This window comes from Myripristis murdjan, chromosome 18, assembly GCF_902150065.1.
Source record: "Myripristis murdjan chromosome 18, fMyrMur1.1, whole genome shotgun sequence".
Lineage (NCBI taxonomy): Eukaryota > Metazoa > Chordata > Actinopteri > Holocentriformes > Holocentridae > Myripristis > Myripristis murdjan.
In genome coordinates, this window is record NC_043997.1 from 15,261,939 (window position 1) to 15,284,736 (window position 22,798).

General features: G+C 40.8%; 2 protein-coding genes across 3 annotated transcripts; one reads left to right on the forward strand and one right to left on the reverse strand.

Annotated features, from left to right (window-relative positions):
• The first annotated feature begins 3,311 nt into the window (after positions 1 to 3,311).
• On the forward strand, positions 3,312 to 8,624 carry LOC115376243 (E3 ubiquitin-protein ligase TRIM58). The gene is made up of 9 exons (XM_030075735.1): positions 3,312 to 3,354; positions 3,780 to 3,922; positions 4,010 to 4,108; positions 5,421 to 5,540; positions 5,695 to 5,820; positions 6,442 to 6,570; positions 7,655 to 7,733; positions 7,861 to 7,887; positions 8,069 to 8,624. The coding sequence occupies exons 1-9, from the start codon at positions 3,312 to 3,314 to the stop codon at positions 8,599 to 8,601; spliced, it is 1,299 nt and encodes a 432-aa protein (XP_029931595.1). The 3' UTR covers positions 8,602 to 8,624.
• A 2,176-nt stretch (positions 8,625 to 10,800) lies between these two features.
• Positions 10,801 to 22,718, reverse strand: LOC115376783 (receptor-type tyrosine-protein phosphatase eta). 2 transcript variants are annotated; one of them, XM_030076547.1, is made up of 12 exons: positions 22,585 to 22,718; positions 22,389 to 22,486; positions 21,768 to 21,856; positions 20,585 to 21,134; positions 19,469 to 19,714; positions 17,780 to 18,034; positions 14,423 to 14,546; positions 14,133 to 14,272; positions 12,576 to 12,830; positions 12,189 to 12,452; positions 11,365 to 11,462; positions 10,801 to 11,138 (listed from the first exon to the last, which is right to left on the reverse strand). In XM_030076547.1, the coding sequence occupies exons 2-12, from the start codon at positions 22,432 to 22,434 to the stop codon at positions 11,070 to 11,072; spliced, it is 2,136 nt and encodes a 711-aa protein (XP_029932407.1). In that variant the 5' UTR covers positions 22,435 to 22,486; positions 22,585 to 22,718; the 3' UTR covers positions 10,801 to 11,069. The 2 variants fall into 2 exon arrangements, with proteins under 2 accessions (XP_029932407.1, XP_029932406.1); XM_030076546.1 differs by having other exon boundaries at positions 22,389 to 22,489.
• Positions 22,719 to 22,798: the final 80 nt, after the last annotated feature.

The window sequence follows — 22,798 nt, forward strand, 5'->3', positions numbered from 1 at the left end:
TGGTCCAAAAATGTCTGCAGTTTGTTCCATACAGTCACCACGGCTGGTTATATGTCCTTAATACTTTTACTAATACACTGCAGTAAATAAATAAATAAATAAATAAATAAATAGTAAAAATTCCACCTTACTGCTAAAGGGACTGCTTACTGTTTAAATCTATGTTTTTTTCTTCAAACAAGTGAATCAAAATCTTATTTGATGGTCTGGTTTGCGAAGCAGTTTCACTTGTTTCAGGAATTGTTCTGGTAGTAAGTATGAATATGTTGAGACAAGGCAGAATAAGGCGGATCAGCCTTTGTCACTTGTTTGAAGAAAAACAAGATTTTAACACTGAAAATGAAACGAAATAACTCATTCACAGCTTCTTTTTTCCATTTCTGCTTTATGTAATACAGACAGGAAAGTCGGGGGAGATGTTTAGATGGATATTCTCAGTACATATACTGCAGCAAAAATTTTTTGGAAATCCAATATTAATAGAATCCAATAGGAAAAACACAAAAAATAATCAAAAGTAAAAGTAGCAGCAAGATAAGGAAACAAGGCTTTGAATAAAAGTCTAAATATAAAATCCAGCAAAAAAAAATTCAGAATCCAACATATAAGCAAAACAAAAGTTTTCCCCGGGCAGATTCACCCAGAGGACAGAGGACAGCCACCGTCTTACCCCTTTACGACCTGTCAGCATGTCAGGTGTGAGAAGCTGGTGTGGCCGTTCACTGCGGTGTCAGGTCATGTCCACATTACACAACACTCCTGGGGAGCAGCCTTTTCATGCATCAATCCCTGCATGTTTTCATCTTGGAGCTGCCGAGGGAGTAAATGGGCCCTCAAAAACACTCAAACACTCAAAAGTACCTAAAAGTGTCCTAAAATACCCCAAAATTACTGAACAGGACTCGGACCTGATTAGGAGCTGAGTAAATGAGTTTTAACACACAACATCTTGGCCTTAATTCCTGGTTTTTTATTGCTCAGCTGACCTGTTTTCACACTTTCCTCGGGTTTTTCTGCCATTTCACCCAGTGAATTTTACAGTATCCTTCACCCCGATAGATGGGTGCAGCTCATGACTGAAGGTGCTCTGGCTGTTTCACTTCAGTGTGATATCAACGTGAGGGCCAAGCAAAGGCCCATAAATGGACGGCAGGCCAAATAAATATAATTATGGCTGGTAGGCGGTAAAAGATATGACTTGATCCAGTAAATTACGACAAGCAGCTATCACTTATGTCACTGATATTAAGGGTGTCAAGGCAACATGCAGTTAAGATCTGATTGATATCTGGATCTTGAGGAGGCAGATGTTTTCTTTTCGTGCAGCCTGTCTCCCCCAAAGGCAGAGTGAACAGGATCATGTTATGTTCGTGACTGGCGCTGGATGTTTACTGGGAATCATTTTTCTATCATAAAATGCTCTTTTATAGGTTTACTTTTGGTCAAACTATGCGGCAAATATTGCACAGGCTCACACATGATGGTCCACCCCAAAACCACTAAGTCAGTCATAAATTAGTTTCTTCATGTTTTAAATTGTATTTTAGTCTTGCTTTTATATTTTTTTGACCTCCCTCTCATGGTTTGTCATTCCATCCTGCTTGCTTTTATATTTGTGACCCTTCTTTCATTGCACTTGCTGTTAAATTTATCAGTTTCGCTTTTGTACACTTTTGTAACACTTGTTTTACAAAAAAGTGCTATGGAAGAAAGATGATCATTTTTTATCTGTGTCTAACACCATCTAAGACCACAGCCAATTCTATTTCAGCTCCCACTCTTTAATATCATTTTATTTCAACAATTTATATTTCTTTAACAGTATCATGCTGTGTCATTTTGAAATCTGAGTGTCTGCGTCACTCAGATCAAATCAGACTCAGAGTCCAGCCTCACTTTTATCACTGTTATAAATTTCATTCTGCCTGTGACTGCTGGGAAGCTATAGCCTAAGGATTTTATAAGCTTCTGCTGCCTGGCTGGCTCACAGAGGCCATAAAAAGTCCAAAGATCAGGCGGAGGCAGAGAGGAACAAATAGTGTCGACCGGCTGCGTCGCACGTCCAGTCTCCTCCACCAGCAGACCTGAACTCACTCTCACGCCGAAGGTACGATCACCATCCTCATCAACTCTGGCAATATGATTGGGTCATCTGTGGGTCTGACACTAACTTACTGACACGTTTTATGTCTTATTTCTTATTTTTATTTATGCTTCGTTTCATAGATTTATTTTTCTATTCTAGCCTATTATGACAATTCTGAAAGGTGAAACGTGAATGTCCACAAAGCTAACTCGATTGATTTTTTTTTTTTTTTTTTTTTTTTTTGCACTGACATGATTGACATTGCAAGTCAGCTTTCATATACTATGTTATTAGTATTTGTATTAATTGGTATTAGTATTACTATTAGTATTGGTGTTAGTATTAGTATTGGTGTTAGCATTAGTATTGATATTACTATTAGTAATAGTATTAGCAGTGGTATTGCTATTAGTATTCATACTATTATTAGTATTACTATTGGTGTTAACATTAGTATTAGTATTAGTAATGGTACTGTTGTTAGTATTAGTATTAGTACTTGTTAGTATTAGTATTAGTATTATTGGTATTAGTATTAGTATTGTATTAGTATTGGTATTAACATTAGTGTTAGTAATGGTATTGGTATTAGTATTAATATTAGTACTGGTATTAGTATTATTGGTATTAGTATTAGTATTGTATTAGTATTGGTATTAACATTAGTCTTAGTAATGGTATTGATATTAGTATTAGTATTAGTATTAGTACTGGTATTAGTATTATTGGTATTTGTATTAATATTAGTATTGGTATTAGTATTAGTATGAGTATTCATATTAGTATTAGTATTGGTACGAGTATTGTTAGTATTGCTATTAGCATTAGCATCAATATTAGTATTAGCATTGTATTAATATTAATATTAGTATTGGTATAGGTATTGATATTGGTATTAGTATTGGTACTGGTATTACAATTACTACTATTGGTACTACTGGTAATGCTGGCAATAAACTGAAGGTTTCTGATGGTTCGCTGCAGGTGAATCAAACAGGTCGACTGACACTTCAGCTACGTTTAACGTCAATACTGTTCAAAGAATAGCTGCTTTGCACATTTATGCCTCATAAATATTTTGCACTTTAAGTTTCTATCATTTTCTACTCATAACGGTTTTGAAAACCTTGTCACAGAAAGTCACAGAAAGTGATGTTCAGCCACCACACTTCAGTTTCAAGAATCTTTTCCAACCTTTGTTTTCCCTTTTCCACAGGAGTAAGGAATGCAACATTTTGAGATGAAAGGCATTCTGAAACATAAAACCAGTAAGTGATTTGCTTCAATTCAGTCATTGTCCCTACCATGTTGCAACACTAGTGGCCAGTGATAAACTGCAACCTTTGCTCAGACCAAACTGGTTTGGTGCCTGGTTTGATGGAGAACGTCCTGACAAGCTGCTTCAGTGATGCTCATATCATTCATGGATTAAATCCAAGGCGATATCGTGCCTTTCAACTCCTGGTTAACGATCGCTTCAATTGCAGCTGTATAATCTTAATGGCACTTCAAGAATTAAGACCCCCTCTGAGAGAATGATATTAAATTAAATTACATAATCCAACTTAGACTTTCCTCCTGTGTCTCACGTAAAGGAAAAGTTAAGTCATTTCTCTGTTGAGGGGGACAGTCAGGTGTGTGTGTGTGACATTAACAGTGAGTTGTATAGCTAAATGTTCCCCTGCCCTCCCAGAGCACTTCTCAGATGTGGAGGGCACCACCCTGAGCAGCAGCATCGGGGCGGTGCGCTGGAACCTGCCGGAGGAAAGGGTCACAGCTCACAGCTCAGCCCCCAGCAGAAACAACAATGCCAGCAGCCCCGGCACACAGTCGCAGGTACACCACACACACATACACACAGTCAAAAACCCTTGAGTATCCATGATGAATCGACCTCAATGTAACCCTTTATGTGTCCTGCAGAAACAAACTCGTCAGAGTGGCCTGAAGGATCTGCGCAGCCTTCAGGAGTGTGTCCAGTTCATCAAACACTGGAAGGAACAAGTAGACCAAGTGTGCAAGGTAAGGGAGAAAGAAAAAGAGAAAGAAAGAGAAGGAAACCAAGTTCTAATCGAGATCAAGGTCTAATCTCAATGCTCTTTCAAAACAAGATTATGCTGCGTTATCAATGATATGTGAGGACAAAGATTAAGATAATAGACTACATAAATATGTGCATGCTTAAGTCGGGCTAATAGGCGATATCATGTGAAATATAAACATGAGGCACAAGGTACAAAAAAAAAAAACAAAAAAAATGAAGATATTGATAAGGGTTTGACCCATTTTCCTAAAACCCCCAATTTCCTTTAATAATGATGCTGTCATAGGATGTGAGTCACTTAAGGAACCAAGTCAACAAAAACACTCTGGATCAGAGTATAGATAAGAGATTCAATAACCAAGATGTAAAACAAAGTGGTCTAACTCGTTTTAGCTGATCATACCACCACCAAGTTCACAAGTGCAGATAAAGCTTACAGTTGAATTCATTTTCACTTAAATAGCTGTAAACATGGTTAGGTGCTCTTCCTCGGCCATATAAAATCCTTGTGTAACAGGTAAAAAGTCCAAAAAGGTTGGGGTAAATAACAATTTAGCACAGCTTGAAGATACCGTCGAGGTAGGATAAGCGTTGCTATGGGAAACGATTACGTGGCTGATCGCCCACAGAGTTATAAATAGGTTAATTGAGCGGCTGGATGCTGATAGGATGCATGCTGGTGATACTTTTATAGCCAAGCGAAATTACCCTCTGTGTTTTATTAGTGCACAGGGTGGGGGCCGATCTGGTGGGTGTTGACTGAGTTACACAGCAAAAAAAAAAAAATGGTCAAGGTCAGAGGGACTTGACCCCTTTTGACATGTCGTGTGAAAAAAAAAAAAAAAGAAAGAAAAAAAAACATCCCTAAGTGCCTTGTTTAATGAAGCTTTGACCCACAAACAAGCCACATCTGGTGCACTTTCTGACCAGAATGAATCCTTGAAATATGTTACTACCAGGTGCTGTAAAGAAAATCATCAAGCTCAGTCACATCTATTTTTACTATTATTGATTTATTTGTGACATATTTAGCCCTACTTTTAACCCTCCAGACCTTCTTTGATGACTTAAATAACCTGAAAGGGAAAATTCATACTTTAGTTGACTTGCTCCTCACTCGCTTTTGTTGTAAAGGACACTGAATTTTGGCATCAAAACAAAACATTGTCATCATTTCTACTTGCATGTCTTATGATGGTGACTGTTAAATTCCATTTGAGTGCCATTATGTTATCAACAGTGTGTGACACTGAGTGACACTGTGTGTGTGTGTGTGTGTGTGTGTTGCAGGGCGGTAAAGGCACCAGTAAAAATGAGGCCCGAATGTCTGACCGGCGCACCGAGCGCAGCCTGGAAGAGAGTAGGAAACTGATCCTGGAGTGGGCCAACGAGCTGCACCACATTGACAAGGTGAGCACAGAAAATATGAGATGTGGTCAAGCGTCCGACACTCTGTTTTTTTTTTTTTTTATTTATTTTTTTATCAGTAACATGATAAATAACCAACAGCTGCACCTCAAACTGATTTGAAGGTGAAAATAAGCCCATTCCTCTGTGTACTCAGCTGCTGAAAGAAACACCCTGGGTGTCCGAGAGCCAAGAAGATGATGAGAAACAGGATGTGGACGGCAAAGAGGATTCACAAATGAGGATCATGGAGTGGGCCAAGGAGCTGCAGATGGCCTCAGAGGTGAGGAGTGCAATTTCTTTTAGAGAGTTTGGGTCCCTCTAACTGGCATAAAACTGTGTGAAGGTAATCCCTCTCACAGCACATGTAGGGTTATCTCCGATTAGGGCAGTGATTCCTCTTGTACAGACAAAGCTAATGCACAGGGAAAATCATACGGATCAGATCCAAATCTGATGGTTAAAAATGTAAGGGAAATATGATCCTTCAGTGCTCAGGTGATTTATCATTAAGGACACAGCTCATTGTAGCAGAGTTTTGTTCCCAAACAACAAAAAACACATAAATGTTTAGAAAAAAAAATGTGGAAAAAGCTATAGGGGATGGCAAAGAGTTACCAGGACAGCAAAATTCCAGGAAAAAGGTGCCACTTGTAAGTATTATTAGCTCAAATGCGTATAAATAAAATGCATACATAGGCTATAAATATGGCTACACGGACAACTAGTGTTATTATCATCATGGCGATCATTTTCTCAGAATAAGTGTCATGTTTTTCAGAGCGGGGGAAGTTGTTCTGTGATGAAACTCTCGAAAAGGAAATAGTGTGAGATCAAGCAGTTGATCTGAATCGCAGTGTGTGTGTGTGTGTGTGTGTGTGTGTGTGTGTGTGTGTGTGTTCAGAGTTGTGGTGTGCAGAGCGAGGAGCTCGGCCAGGTCCTGCGCCTGCTGGGCCTGAGGAAGAAGAGGCTGGTCAACCTGCTGCCCCTGCTGGAGTTCATCACCTGGTCTCTGCTCAGGGAGGACTGCACGGTGAGCCACACACACACACACACACACACACACACACACACACACACACGCAGAGAGGGGCAGGGTGTTGTAGTGAGTAGGGAGTTGTTCATGCTCCTTTTTAGCAAATATTTGCCCCGCTGAAGTGTCTATGAGCAAGACACTGAACCCCTGCAACCTTGAGGAGCACCGCCCTGTTGCTGACTCCAGGCCGAGCTACAAAGTTTATTTATCACAAAGTTAACTAATATATCGGTTAAACCTGTCATAAGTACACTCTAAAATATGTTCTGTCTGTTTTGAACAACAATAAATCATCCAGTATTTTAAAATTGTTGGTGATCCTCCAGAACAACTATTTTGTGCAGACTTTAAAAACTAAACTTAACATGATATGCTTCACCTTTATACCATCAATCTCTATGTGAGTAGAAGATAAAGTGACGCCTCTTAGCAGCCAACATCAAACTACTACCAATATCAGGTTTTCCACCTTTGAACAAGAAAACATGTGCATGTGTTCATGACATATGTGTTGCAAAAATGAACGTGGCCAGGTTATGAAATGCGTTTATGTAATCTGTGGTATACTGAGCCAGAAACAGAGTGAACTCTGGCCTTTTGCTGCAAGACATGAATCAATTAACATTGTGATAAAGTAATTTTATGTGACCATGATCTGCTGTTGCCCTGATAACAACATGACAGTGAAGATTCAGCAGATCTACTATCTTCACATTCACAGATGACAGTAAAACGTACTTAGCAAACTTATATTGTTATTTGTCTCCGGTGTCTCTTTGTTTAAGTGTGGGCACAAACACTTCAAATGACTTTTCAAAGCACCTTGCACTAACGGTAAATTGCCTCTGGCACAATGGATCAGTTGTTTCTGACTGTCCATACATGTCTGTCTGTGACCTTTGAGACTTCAAAAGTGGTGAAGTGGCTCTTGTGTCACCTATTATTCCCATCATAAAACCTGTGATCTCTCCTCCAAGCATTATCTTCAGCCGGGAAACAATAGAGTGGACATGAGGCCACAAAGGCGAGCCGAATTATGCAAACACGTTATGAGACATTAGTTGTTGTTGTTTTTTTTCAGAGGTTGATTCCTCAGTTATGGCTACTGACCAAACAGCGGACCTGGAAGGCAGGAATTCCACGCTACATCCCCAACTCAGGTGTGTGTTCACTTTTGTCGATGACGTGCCACAAAAGCGGCTCCCTCATTCATTTGGACTCACGCACAATGTGCAGGGCGCAGAGTGTAACATCTGTTTTGTTTTGTTCTTTTTGTTCTGTTTTCAGTGTGGTCTTGGATTGTCAAGGCAGCAGGTAAGACCATCTTACACTGGGAATGAACAGCACACATTACATTCAGTTTGGAAAAAAAAAACTTGTATTGAGGGACACATTTAAGGACACTTAAATGTGTGTATTAACATGGCTGGTACCCCCATTTTCATCATCCCATGCATACCTTAATAAGCTCATGAGTGTCTCTTTGCCCCACCAGCTGATGTGATGCTCGACCCCAACACCAACCACCCCTGGCTGCAGCTGTCGGACGACCAGCGCAAGGTTCAGGAGGGGATCTCGGAGTCCGATCTGCCTTACAGCTCCCAGCGGTTCAACAGCTGGCCCTGCGTGCTGGGCTGGGAGGGTTACGCCAGCGGCCGCCACTACTGGGAGGTGGACATCGCCAACAATGGCTACTGGCGCGTGGGGCTGACCACCGCCGAGTCCAAGCGCCATGGCCGCTTCCCCATGACCCCCCAGCAGGGCTACTGGGCCCTGTGGCGCAGCACCCACCAGTTTTACGCCTGCACTAAGCCGGAGACCCCGCTGCCCGTGGGCCTTGTGCCGCGCCGCATCGGCGTCTACTTGGATTACGAAGAGGGCCAGATCTCCTTCTACAACGCCGACACCAAGTCCCACATCTACACCTTCACCGGGACCTTCAGAGGGAAGCTGTACCCACTGTTCGCCCCAATGGATGGGCGTACGCTCATGACCATCATCCCACCACACAAAATCTCTGTGAATTAATGAGGCATCATCTGCATACAGGGTCTCTGTACGACACCTCTCACCGGAGTCTTGGAAGCACCTGAACTTGGATCGCAGGAAATGGGAGTTTAAATTTAACTGAAGCTTTGTGAAGTTCAAATGTCACCCTAGTCTTCCAAGCTTGTGACTCTGAAAGGAAGAAAATCTCATGAATTCTCTGAATTTCAATGGATTTTGCAGCTCCTAAATCCAGTGCTCCAATTTGATATTATCAAATTCAGCTAATTCTCAGAGAACTGGACCAAACATTTCTGAAAAGTTCACCCGTCAGTTCTGAACTGACCCAAACTCCAAATATACAACCTGCACCAATCAAAGTGCCAATGTTGTTTCCTACAGCAAACACCTTCTGGTCTAAACCATAGCAGAAACATAAAACAGGGAGTAAATATGTCTGAACATGGCACTCTAAATAAATCTAAATAGCTTCAAGAAAATAATAGCACCACTGGAGAAATGTTCATAAGCTCTTGAAGAAGCCAGACAGAACTTAAAATTTATATAGGCCTAATAAACATTTTTGAAGAAAATGGAATAAGCTAGCTAGAGTATTGAGTGTCTCAACTTCTCCAGTCTGTTCAAGAAAGATAAATATGGCATGGACAGCAAAATATGTCGGTGAATCTCACTTAATTGTTATTACCATTTGTGAGACAGAATGTATAAATATAGTATTTAATATATATAAAATATATATAATATTGAAATGTAAGTGCACTCAGCATCTACATGTATATGTTTCTATTTCTATGTATTGTATATATTCACTTTATAACGCACCTTTATAACGCAACCTTTCATGATTTGTACATAAGTAAATAAATAATAAATATTCAATTCATGTGTCTTGGTGTCTTTAAGTTAATAGGAGAGACGCTTTCAGGCATCTTATTTTTCTTTGATTTTTGGATGTTGTGTAGCTTCATATTAATGAAAAGGCTGGCAAATATCCTTAATAAAACAAAAATAAACAAACAAAAAAACTAGCGGCTACCAGCTACTACTAACAAATTCAGTCTTATTAACCCTCTGAAACGTGAGCAAATTCAGTTTATTTCTTCCAAAAACATGGAGTGAAAAATGATGGGCAAATTAGAAAAAAAAAAAAAAGTAGTTAAAAAAAGAATAAAAAACTGAAATTTAAAAAATTGTCAAAAAATGTGTACAATAAAAATTAACAAGAAATTAGCAGAAAATGTTTTCAGTGATATTAAACCCTCGATGAAAGCTCCTGTATATGTACAAGAAACTCCTGCCCAAAACACGAGGCTTATTACAGGTTTATGACTCTAATAACTCGACAGTCAGAGCTGAGGAGCTATGGAGGCACGTTTCATTCCGTCTCTATCCTAGTAAAAACAAAAACTCACTGTCAGTGGTACGGTATAGCCAGGGACAAGGGGCCAACTTCAGATGCTGACTCACTCTACCCTTAAATTCTCTAAACTGCAGAGGATGCAATGTGTTATTTCACTTTTTGTTTTATAATTAGGGTTATGTAATCATTTTCGAAGAGAAAGTGTTTCTCCTTTGAAATGCTGGATCTCTCATTTCAGACCAAAAACAGCTGAAGTCACACAGAGACGTGCTGTATCTATAATTAAGCTGCAGGTGCTGGCATCATCCCGTGGCCTCCTCTGTGATGAATCCATCCTGCTGCCCCCGTTCCTTTTTCATTCTCAGGATGAAGCGTTCACCGATTCACACACAGACGCCCTCATTTACACTTGATTCTGTTGTGGAGAATGTGATCACTCCACCCCTTCCTCTTACTACAGTATCTCTGTTCAGCAAAGGAGCTCAGGTGTATTAAAAGTGACATTTTGAATGAAATCGAGCTGGCAGGGTGTGTTACAACACACACACCACGTATGGTTGTAGACCCACCTTGATGTTATGTTGCAGGTAAAAAAAAAAAAAAAAAAAAAAAAAAAACACTATTGTCATCATCAAGATATTTCGCTTCAGCAAGTCTTTGCTCACCAGGTCTACCTGTTAAGTGTCTATTAATAATCTTCTTATTGTCAACCAAAGCCATCAGGACTTTTACTATGGTAACTTTTTTTTGTAATTAGTTTTTATTCAAATAGGCACACAGACACAACTATTATCTTAAATCACAAATCACTCATCTATGGTTATTTATTTCCATCAGTTTATGCAGCGCACTAACAAAATGCAAAATTTCAACTATATCTATTCCTGCAACTCATACTAAGATGCCACTTTATGTCAATGCTTTCTTATTTCCATTGCCAACAGGTTCATTACTGCACTGGTGAGTGTAATGACTTTCAGGGGGATAGCAGGATGTGGGAGCTACATCTTCATATTCACAGAAAACTCAAGACAGAAAATAATTCTCCAAACAAGCCACCACCAAGACCCAACAGCAGAACAAAAAGATCAACTTCACATTTTTTCTATGTGTGTCTGTTTGGTCCAAGTCAGGGCTTCAGCACGGTCAGGTTCCAGAAGACCTGCGTCGACATCAGGCCCTTGAAATGGTCATGCAACTGCGGCAAAAAAAAACACACAAAAATGAACAAAAACGGTCAAGCCATCACACCAGCCTGTATCCACAGCGCAGACGCCTAGGCCACTGCCTCTCATACCGCTGTTGCAAGAGCTGAAATAATTAAATCCAATTTAATTTTTGCTTTTGGTTAAGCTGGAGCGAACACAGTTAAAAACATTTCCCACCAACACAAATTAACATTTGCATTTGGATGATGGATGTACCTTTTCAAACATGTGGTCCCTTGTGGTTTGGTGGTCGCAGAGGAGAGGCTCCACTGAGGAGCACAGCATGGACAGAACGATCCTGCCCTCCTCTGGATCTGGGCAAGACGAAGAGGAAAAAGTCAAACATGTAAGGTGAAGAGGGAGCCGTTTGTGATTGATCATCAAAATATGGATTTAATCGATGGGTGCAATCTATTTTAAAAAGTATGTGAACTTTTTATCTCATGGAAAGCATTGAAGCCAATGGAAAATCGAGTAAGTTTACAAGTCATTCTTTGGCTTACAGAGCATTCAGTCTTTGTACAAATAAATTACAGACATTTCTTTTGGCTCTGTGAAACACTTTTTACATGATGAAAGAAAATCACTATTCAAAAAAGTTGCTGTTATTATTATTACTCTTATATTGCTGTTGTTGTCTCAAGAAAACTGAATTTCTGACACTACGTTGAAATTTGCATGCTGGTAGACGCCCAAATCATGGAAGGTGCTGCCTTTACTTTTACTTTCCTTACTCACTTTGCTTACTAAAGGCTACTTCCTCACTATAATATTGACTTCAGTAATTAATTTTCCTTGCAGTCATTCTGCTCTGATCTGAAGCTATAAATTCAACAGCCCTGCTGATCGTTTGCAGTCCCAGTTTTTTGTTTGTTTTAGCCTAAGTAAATATAATTGTACTGACTTTCCTGTAGTTGTCGAATGTTTCTGATATTTTGTTCAATATGGAAAACTGCTCTAATCAGATCCTCAGAAATTAAAAGAAATGCAAAAAAAAAAAAATGGTTTGATAAAGGAAGTCTCAGCTGTGATTATCTCACCTGTCTGCTTTGATATGGAGACAGGATCGCTTTTCAGATCCCCCGCCAGCGTTCGCACTTCAAAGTCATACTTGGTTCCTGAGCGCAGGTTATCAAACGTGATGCTGGTTTTGTTGACTGTCTCATCCCAGTGGTCGCCCCAGAAGGAAGCGCGGACGCTGACCAGGTACCGGGCTGCCTCTGTGTTTTCACTGGCAGGCCACTCCAGGCTGATGCGGCTTGCATTCCATGACCGGATGCTGGGTTCACCGGGCTTCACCGGCACTGGAAACAAGACAGTTCATCCAGCAGTCAAGGTTTTTCTTCACCAGTTTATTTCAAAAGCCTGAGATTTTGAAATTCTACAGTGCAGTCAGGACCAACATGAGATGGGACAAAATCACTCACAGGTGAAGTTGGACATGACCGTTTTTGGACTCCTGAGATCTCCGCTCACGGTGTAGACGGCCACTGTGTAGTTTGCCGCAGCCTTCAGGCCGTTAATAGTCAGCGTCGTGTTTTTGGATGTCTGATTGTTCTTGCTGAAGCCGCTCTGCTGGTACTCGACGTCGAAGTATTCATAGCCACTCTCAAGAAGTTCCCAGCTGGCAGTGATGCTGTTAGATGTTGGGAGCAAACGTAAACTGGAAACGGATGCAGGAGCTGTGGGCAGAGGAGGGCCAGGCGGGGGGCACAGAGTCAGATTTGTAGAAGTGACACACAGACACAACAATATGGCAATGATAATACTAAATACACAGCACTGTACTGGAGTAGAGACAGCTGGAGGGTTTTATCTCAAAACTCCTTTTTGTCGTCTTTTGTTTCTGCTTTCCAAGTAAAGGGTTCCTCATAAATTATAAGATCCCTTGGTAGAGTGTGCACCACGAACTGAGGTGCAGCAGCCCAGTTTAATTCTGAGACGAGCCCTTTGCTGCAATGCCAAAAGAAAAATATTTTTAGTTATATAATAGTTTTTTATAAAAGCGTGCAAAAAAAGGTCAAGCAAGGATGCCACATACTTTTGGTAGAATTTCCACGATTCTCTGTACCTGAATCAACACCACATACATTAACAAGTTAACAGAATCCCCATGGTGTTTTTTTTTTTTTTGTTTGTTTGTTTTGGCATTCCTGCTTGATTCAGTAGCAAAAGTGCAGAGAGACAAGAGAGGCAGGATACATTTTTTTCTTCTTTTTTTTTTTACATGCAACAAAGGGTTTGGTCTGGATTCAAACCGAGGCCGCTCCAGTGCGCACTAAAGCGTAGATACCTGACCCGACAAATATTTAGAAATTATGTTCGGATTTGGGTTGGGTTTGGTCATGTTGGCATTATTTCAGAGAAAAATTATGGACCTGGGAAATTTCCTGTATAGCCCTGGAGTTTATGTGACAACGCTGAAGGTGACACGTAGGTTATTTCAGGCGGTAAATGTAATTTAGCGATGGAAGACGAGCAAAATCTCGGGCTCTGGTCGGGTTCAGACACAAAAACAAGAATGCCTGTCGGGTTCGGGTCGGGCTCGGTTCCTGTGCGGGACAAAAATATGCAGCCCGATCCGCACTCTGGTACAGACTCAGGCTTGATATGTGGTACGCGCTCTACCAGGTGAGCCACTGTGGCGCTTCCAACCAGGACTAGACATGGACCAGGACTACCTGGAGAAAGAGATCTTGTATCTCCATGTGATCTTCCTGGCTAAATAAAAGCTAAATTTTAAAAAATAAAAATGAGAACAAGAGCATCTTGAGCTCTAAGTGCAACATCAGCCTGTGGCCTTCAAGTAGAAAACAAAACACCTCAACAAAAGGCTCATTTCAAATTCGAGGAGCTGTACACGACCACTACTAAAACACATCGTTTTCCAAATTACGGTATGACGTGGCGCCAAAGTATCGCCGCTTGTGGCTTCCCTACAGTGGAGCAGTCGATCAACCGAGCCTTCGTGTGTGTCTAGTCACCAGTGCTGCTGGTGGTGGTGACGTTGTCTCCCTCCACGGAGCCGTTTACCAGCGCCACCACACTCAGCCACAGCTTGGTCCCCGTCGGCAGGTTTTCCACTGTTGTCTTCGTAGCATTCACTGTAATGTTGGACAGCATGCTGCCAGGAGGAGAAACAGACGCATAAGAAACACAGTGATATTTTCTGAGTGATAATAAGGGACTGTTGGTTTCGAGAAGAAATATAGTCAGCACAAAGAGGGCAAAGGTGTTTATTTATGAGTGGGTGCATGTCAGTGAGTGAACCTACACATTGGTGATGTTCAGAGCTGTCACCCGGTATTCCATGACGTTTCCCTCAGGTGGATTCCAGCTGAGCATCACGGAGTGAGGATAGTTTTCAGACACGGTCAGGTTGGACACTTTGCCAGGCTCTGGAGGAGAGAACAACACAAATCTGAAGCAGACTGAGCAACCGCACAAGCGTCGATACATCAGTCGGATCCTGTGGCTTTAATTTGCCCCTGATTTGAATTTCAGATTACATGAGCTGGCAAGCTGCCTGCCAAAGGAAAAAAAAACAACAACCTCAGCTCATCTCACAGCCAGCTGAGCAAAGTCTGTCCTGTTCTGGTGTTCAGACATCAGCAGCCAACCTCTTCCCACAGTGTCTCTAAGGCCTCGGCACTCAGTGGACGGAGCGCTCAGAGGCTTTTAGGAAACCCCAAAACACACATCAGCTGCATTCATCTCTATACACAATACATAAAAAACCACACAGGCTAATACATACAGTGCCATCAGAAAGTATTCACTTCCCTTCACTTTTTCCACATTTTAAGTTACAGACTTATTCTAAAACCGATTTGAGTAGGGGTGTAACGGTTATGGACCGAACCGGAAAACCTCGGTCCAAAGGATTTCGGTTTAGAAACTCATTCCGTTTTCCCGAACCTCGGTTCACTTTGGCTTCATTGTTAATATCAGTGAGGATGGACATTATCCTCATCACCGTCGTGACAATAATGACGGTCAAGCACACCCTCTCGTGTAATAACGCTTAAAAACCTCATCACTGAAAATAGTACTCCGTTTATATTTTATTGCCCGAGTCTGTGTGGTTTCCATGGCAATGAGAAACGTTTCATTGAAACCTGCATCAAAAGCCGCTGTCAACTTTGTTAGCTTGCATAATGGACCGTTTGGTTGTCGATTTTTGATTTATTTGGCGACCTAAGTTTGGATAAACGGCTGAACGAGGAAGACAAGACAGGTCAGAGAAAGGAGAGATACGCGAGAGTGACGAGTGAAGAGCTGGATTAGCTGGAGAGGTCAGGAAATGAAGCCGGTACGGCCCGGTCAACGTCTTGGGCCGTCGAATGTCTACAAGACGACCTGAAAAACACCGGGTTGACAAAACTTCTGCTGCTCAGCCACATTAACAGGAGCTAACAGTAACTTGGAGTGACACACCCCCAGCTGAAATGAAACGTCTGCCGGTGAGTTTATGAAAAGATAGATGTTTGTTCTGGCGCAGACACCGGAAAGCAGTAGCCTATATTTAAATATAACTGTTAATATAAGCTGGTTGTAGATAAATATCAGCGGTGCTGGTGAGTCACTGTCACGGCACCTGTTAGCTTAAAAATGACCGAGAAGTCGGCAGAAGTATAACTATCAGTCCATGAAAAAAATATTTTTTTCAGCGGATATTCTAGTTACAACATGATTGAGCTAGCTAAGCAGATTTTGGCTTATCATGTCTACAAAACATGATAAGCCCAAATTGGCTGGCTGACAAGGACTAGTTAACGTCACATCTCCTGTATTTCCACTGAAACGGAGAGAATACCGGCAAAAACAAATTAAATTTTGAGAGCGAAATGCCCACAATGTGAATCGATTTTTGATTATACATTTTATTTTGTTGGTAATAGTTGTATAATTGTATTATTACATACATTATCACAGTAATGCTTCGTTCGGGCATTTGCTAAGTGTCCTGGAACAGCGACATGACGTGCCGAGTCGACCACATTTCAGCCAAAATGTGTTGGCTGAACTTTACGAAGACGTGAAGGCTAAACTACTAGAGAACTGAAGCAGCACAGAGTTCACTGCATTAACTACACATGGTTGGACATGATATCACTGACAACTGGGTAATTAAAAACCTCGTTCTTTTTTTTCTAGAAGTGTTCAAAACGTTTCTTCAGTAGTTTTTGAAAACCAAGGTTTGAACTGAACTGTGATTCAAAAACCGAAGTTTGAACCGAACCGTGGGTTGGGTGAACCGTTACACCCCTAGATTTGAATACAGTTTTCTTTTTTTAAAAAAAAAAAATCTACACAAAATAGCCCATAAAAACAAAGAGAAAACATGTTTTCAGACGTTTTTGTAAATGTGTTAAAAATGTAAACATTTAAACATAATAGGTACATAAATATTTACACCCATGGCTTGATATTTTGTTGAAGCATCTTTTGCAGCAATCACAGCCTCACGTCTTCTTGGTTATGTCTCTACAAACTTGGCAAACCTGTTTTTGGGCATTTTCTCCCATTCTCTGCAGATCCTCTTAAGCTCAGTCAGGTTGGATGGGCAGAGTCTGTAGACAACCACTTTTAGGTGTTTCCAGAGATGTTCAATTGGATTCAAGTCCAGGCTCTGGCTGGGCCACTCAAGGACATTCACAGACTGCTCCTGAAGCCACTCCTTTGTTATGTTGGCTGTGTGCTTTGGGTCATTGTTGTGTTAGCAGATGAATCGTCACCCTAGTCTGAGTTTCACAGCACTCTGGAGCAAGTTTTGAAGAATCTCTCTGTGTTTGGCTGCTGTCATCTTTCCCTCTATGCGGACTAGTCGTCCAGTTCCTGACGCAGAAAAACATCCCCACAGCATGATGCTGCCACCACTATGCTTCACAGTAGGGATGGTGTTAGCCAGGCGATGAGCAGTGCCTGTTTTTCTCCAGACATGACGATTGGAGTTCAGGCCAAAAAGTTCTATTTTGGTTTTATCAGACCAGAGAATTTTGTTTCTCCTGGTCTGAGAGTCCTTAAGGTGCTTTTTGGCAAACTCCAAGCGGGTTGCCATGTGCCTACGGACCTTCAGTGCTGCCTAAATTTTTTTGTATCCTTCCCCAGATTTGTGCCTTGACCCAATCCAGTCTCAGAGGTCTACAGACAATTCCTTTGACTTCATTGCTTGGTTTCTGCTCTGATATGCACTGTCAACTGTGAGACCTTGTATAGACAGGTGTGTGCCATTCCAAATCATGTTCAATCAACTGAATTTACCACAGGTGGACTCTCTCAATTTTCAGCATCATAGCAAAGGGTGTACTTATGTACCTATTATGTTTAAATGTTTACATTTTTAATACATTTACAAAAATGTCTTAGAACATGTTTTCACCTTGTCATTATGGGCTATTACATGTAGATTTTTTAAAAGAAAACTACACTCAAACCGACTCAACAACATTCTAAACAAATAATGCTACATTATGAATACTGGGTAAATAAGTAAAAAAAAAAAAAACAAACTCATAAAGACCTGTAATAGAAAGTGTTATATTTGTGCCAAGCAGCCTGCCCAGCCTAAATATAACAGTTGTGTTTGTTGTATTATTCCACCAACACTGGGATTAATCTGAGGACTCACTGGTGTAGGCGGAGATGCTGGCTGCCTCCCCCCACAAGGAGTTGTCCCCGACCCCCGCCATGACCTCGAATGTGAACAGGCCTCCGGGCGTCAGGCCTCTGACCTCTGTGTCCTTGCTGGTGCTGAGATTCGTCAGGTTCTGGGTGCCGTGCACTCTGATTTCGTACTGACTCGCGTTTCCGTCCACGGTCCAGTGCATGGCCACAGAGGTGGTTGTTACCATGGTAATGTTGAGGTTTTGCACCGTCCCGGGTCCTGAAAGGAAGAAAGGAAATGTCATCAGGTTGGCGAGCAAATCCTTCTGAATCATCATGACTTTACTTAATTTCCAACTTCTAAATTATGTGGATTATGGATTATTATGGTAGAAAGCAGCATCATGATGGACTGTGAGTGCGTCACATGCACAAATTAAACAGTCTGATGAATGCATTTCTGTCTAAGAGGAAGGATGGCTTGTGTTAAAACCTGCTGTGTTAATGATTAACAGAACTGTACTTTGACATCTTCCATGCATGTCAATCCATATCTCAAATAATTAACAATTAAAAAAAAAAAAAAAAGTTTTGATATAGATAAAAAGAAGAAATTTGGGGGTTTATGTTCACAAGCAAAATTGCATGAATTTTTTGCTGGATTAATCGCTTCACTGATCATTAATATTACTGATTAATCCTGATTAAAACAAGAGAAGGAGACCCTGAGCCAATCGGCACACCACTGGTTTGATCACGTTTGCAGCGCCCCCATGAGGCAAAACAGTGTAAGGTGATTTTAACACCAGAATGCATCATTCTACCTTTAGAGAGGATTTTATCACAAGTCACCAAGAGTATGTAGGCCGGGGCTTGGTGATTGTGATATGAGCCTAGACATTGTCTGGGATTTTCAATAATAGCATCAAATGGTAATAAGGCATTAGTGCTGTGTTTTCCTAGTTTTGAACACGGCATCACAAGGGATGCAATTCTCTACAGTGTGTTAAATCTTGTAGAAGCACCAATACTAATCCCTACAATATCAACATCGAGTTATGTAGTCAAGTATGTTGTGATATTTCAATTTGTTCATATCCCGCCAGCCTAATTTAGGTTTATGTTCCTGGAGAAAAAGACGGGAAAAATGGTGCAGAGATGTTTTGTTATGATCCTTAATGTGCTAAAACATGCTTTTGTCCATGAGATTTTCAATAAACAAACCAATAACAATCTGCTCTACCCCTCACCTTAAGCCTTTTTGTGTTTATTTGCAAAAAACATTTAAATGCAATTCCTGGGGGAAAAAAAAGGAACTGACAGTTGTAAGTAATTCTTCACATAATATAACCTCTGGATCCAAATCCAAAAATGTTGTCGCAAAAGCCACATTGCCTATGCATTAGCCTGCCAGTGATTTTTTTTATTTGTATTGCTTGAAAAAATATGGTTTATGGCAAATAATACAAATGGAAATACCTTTTTTTTTTTTTTTTTGCTAATGATCTCTTCCATTATTCTCATACCACTCCTCTATTACATGATTAATATACAGTCACAGAATTACTGTCGAGGCACTATGGCCCTGAGTCTCCAAGTGTCATTATTTGTTGCTCGTAACATAATGTGCTGTAATTAAACTGGACGACAGCGTCAGATGAACAAACCGGATGAACTGAAACATGCGGTCGTGCTCAGCTCAATCTGAACTCACTGGTGTAGAAACGGACCGTCTGCGGGTTCAGGGACCTGTTACACTTAACGGCGAACACCCTGACCGAGTACAGGGTGCCTGATGTCAGGCCGACGAGGTCGTAGGTCAAATTCCTCAGGTGGACCGGCAGCTTCTCACCGTTGACCTCTACCTCGTAATGGCTGATGTTGCCAGGCCCAGGCTGCCAGGTCAGAGTGGCGCTGCTGGAGGTCACGTTGGTCTGCGTGGCGCTGCCCTTGAAACGATCTGTGATTGAAAAAAAGAGTGACATGGCAGCAATCATGCAATAGGGACAGACAAGCAAAATGATAATCAAAATGGTGTTAACTGACATATGAAATGATTTTTCCTACTAGGTCAATTTACAGGAAAAAAAAAACAGTATAGAGATATGCACTGCGGCTATGGTAAAATGATAATGGTAAATGATATGGTAAAATAAATCATATTACAATTATTTTGGCAAATAATGCAATGTGATATGACTTACATTTTTAGTGGGGATGCTTATTCATGCATTATAATTTTCATTTTCACTGAAAAAAACTTATCCCAGATGAAAAAGGTGAATCTCACACATCCAGACGGGATAATGCAAGTGATATCACTATTTCACTATTTAGCTGTTTATTTAACTATTTAACTGAGCAATAATTTTTATACCTCTATGACTTTAAAACAGCAAAAGAGTGTAATAACCCTGTGCATATATGGTGTATATAGGTATTCTTTTTAGATATTGTCAGTTTCTTATTTCTGTATTTATTGTTGTAATATTATTGTAGGATTAATGAGGTGATTGATGAGGTGATTATTGCAAAGTGATGCTGATGTGACTTTTGCTGGGGTCTGCTCCAAACAATGTTTTCTTAAATCTGGAGAGTACAAATTGCAGGTGATACATGCTGCCTCTCTGTGGCACCACAATACTGCATTTATGATATTCTGTCACACACTTTAAATTGCAGCTCCTGTGTTTTGAATATTGCACTTGTCCATATTGTGATTTTGATATTTCAGTGATATTTTCAGCTCTAACATGCACCAGATTTTTGCCGTTTGCATTGTGTGAGGTCTAAAATCCAGGATGTTGGAATAGCTTCGATTGAGCCGTACCTTCGTAACAAATATAGGGCAGAAGCTTCATGCAGTCCTTCTCAACCCATGCCCCGAAGCTGAGCATGGCTACACAAGTGTCTTCAATGTACCCATCAGCATCCTCATTTTCATCACTTGTACCATTACTCGAAGTATTACTGACATGGGTTAGGTTTGGGTTTAGCGTTTGGGTTAGGGTTTGGGTTTGGGTTTGGATTAGGGTTTGGGTTTGGATACTCCAGTCCATGGTCGAATCCATAGTTGAATTCATAGCTGTCATCAGATCATCGGTTGTTGGTGGTTGTTCTGTCGTGTCTATGTCGCTGGGACAACAGCAGCTGCAGGCGGGAGTTGTGTTAACAGGCTTGGCCTTAGGCCAGCCCGGGTACCAGTTCTGGAAGGTGAGGGGATCCCCATTGGCCCAGCGGGACCAGGGCAAGGCAGAGCCGGAGCTCGAGGCATTCAGGTGCTTGCGGAGGCCGATCCAGGAGTCGGAGGTGAGGTTGAGGACCCGGACGATGGTCTGGATGTTTTGTGCGGTCACACTGACCAGCTCATGGTAACAGACCTGACAGGGCACACAGGGTTAATGAAGGGGTTTAAAGATAATCCACTCTATCAGAGCACATCAGCGAGAACAACATATAGCTGATCCAGCACTCTGAAGCTCATACTGTGTTTACTGTTTGTTTTTTTCTTTTTTCTTTTTTTTTTTTGTTTTTTTACAGTGGCGGAAAAAGAAATCTTTTACTCTAGTAAACGCAACAGCGCAGTAATGGAAACATACTCCAGTAGAAGTAAATGTCCTGCTTTTAGTTACTCTTTACATTACTGATGTAAGAAGTACAATATTTTCATGATGTAGCTCTAATTGCAGACAATAATGTTGACTTAGTTTCAATGGATCAGAATTTATGTAAAAGCATACTCTGCAAAGTAACTACTAACCACAGCTGTCAAATACTGTATGTATCAATTTCCATATTTGTTTATGACAGCGGTGGAAAGTGCTACTCATGTACAAGTAACATGACTTTGTTGATATTTTTCTTAAGTAGAAGTTCTGCTGTAAAAATCTACTAGTTTGATGGAGGTGAGGACCCTGTAGCAAAAATGTGGCTCTGACCTCTGACTAGTAATTGCATGTGGTTATTTTGACAAGCTTGCAGCATTAATACCATATAAAAGTGGAAAAGTGTACCTGGCAGTGTTGTCTAGCCTGCTCCCAGGTGGCACCGCCCGACAGCAGGAAGAAGTCCTGTTCTGGCGCACAGCACAACAGCAGTGGAGCTGAGAGGAGGCAGGGTACAGGTGACAGAAAATGACAACAAGAGTTTTATTTAAAGGCAGACAGTTTGCAGTTTGACCACTTTGTTGAAGGACAAAACCCATCAAGTTCATGCCAAAACTAACAACCCATAGAATCAGTGGAAAACCTCTCGATTTCTGTCTTCAGTCGAATGTTTTGATGTCAAATGTTCACAAAAACATAAGCACTGAGTGAAATGCTCTTATTTTTTGAGTTATGATGGGGTAAAAGAGCTGTACTGACCTCCAGAGGCACTTTGATGTTCTATTATTTTAGATTAGATTTTAGATTCTATTATTTTAGATAAAACAGTACAGTTTATCTTAAATAAACAGTTCAATCAAAAATGAAACATAACTATCATTTCAGCAGGCTTGCCTTTCTTAAAATGGCTTTTTGAAATTCTCAAATCAATTTTATTTCCTTTGAAGACATTTCTCCCATTACGTGGTTCCCTCTAAAAAAAAAAACTTAAAACTTATAACAGTCTTAACTGCCACTGCAATGACTTACCCCAAAATACTAAAATAAAGATCGCGTTCTTGATAGTCGGCTTCATATTGGTTTCCAGTGGGTATTAGACTCTAGGTTTTATGAAATTTCACCAACCACTACTGAAACAAAAGACATACATTTTTAAGAGAGCTGACATGTCCAACGCAGTTTAACCGTGGTAAAATTAGCGGTCTGATTCTCTCAAACTACTTACCAACACTGTGGATGCATCCTCTGCCCTGAAGCCTGTTGACTTCTCTAATAAGGTGTAAAATCATCCCTTGATGTGAGCTGTATTTGTTTAAACAAAACACCCCTGTTGCACCGACATGGAAAAGACGGGTAATAAACAGCACATTTCTCTTGACACAAAGATCTACCTAATTTGGGTGGATGAGCTACGGTTTCAATGCTCCGTGGCTTTGCAT

What these genes read in the sequence shown, in the direction of transcription:
- LOC115376243 (XM_030075735.1), top strand. Translation starts at nt 3,312, where the DNA reads ATGCAACATTTTGAGATGAAAGGCATTCTGAAACATAAAACCA. An exon ending in AGCTGCACCACATTGACAAG is followed by an intron (nt 5,541 to 5,694) that starts GTGAGCACAGAA and finishes CTGTGTACTCAG; the next exon opens with CTGCTGAAAGAAACACCCTG. An exon ending in TGCTCAGGGAGGACTGCACG is followed by an intron (nt 6,571 to 7,654) that starts GTGAGCCACACA and finishes GTTTTTTTTCAG; the next exon opens with AGGTTGATTCCTCAGTTATG.
- LOC115376783 (XM_030076547.1), bottom strand. Translation starts at nt 22,434, where the DNA reads ATGAAGCCGACTATCAAGAACGCGATCTTTATTTTAGTATTTTGGG. An exon ending in GCCCTATATTTGTTACGAAG is followed by an intron (nt 19,715 to 20,584) that starts GTACGGCTCAAT and finishes TTTCAATCACAG; the next exon opens with ATCGTTTCAAGGGCAGCGCC. An exon ending in GGGACCACATGTTTGAAAAG is followed by an intron (nt 11,139 to 11,364) that starts GTACATCCATCA and finishes TTTTTGCCGCAG; the next exon opens with TTGCATGACCATTTCAAGGG.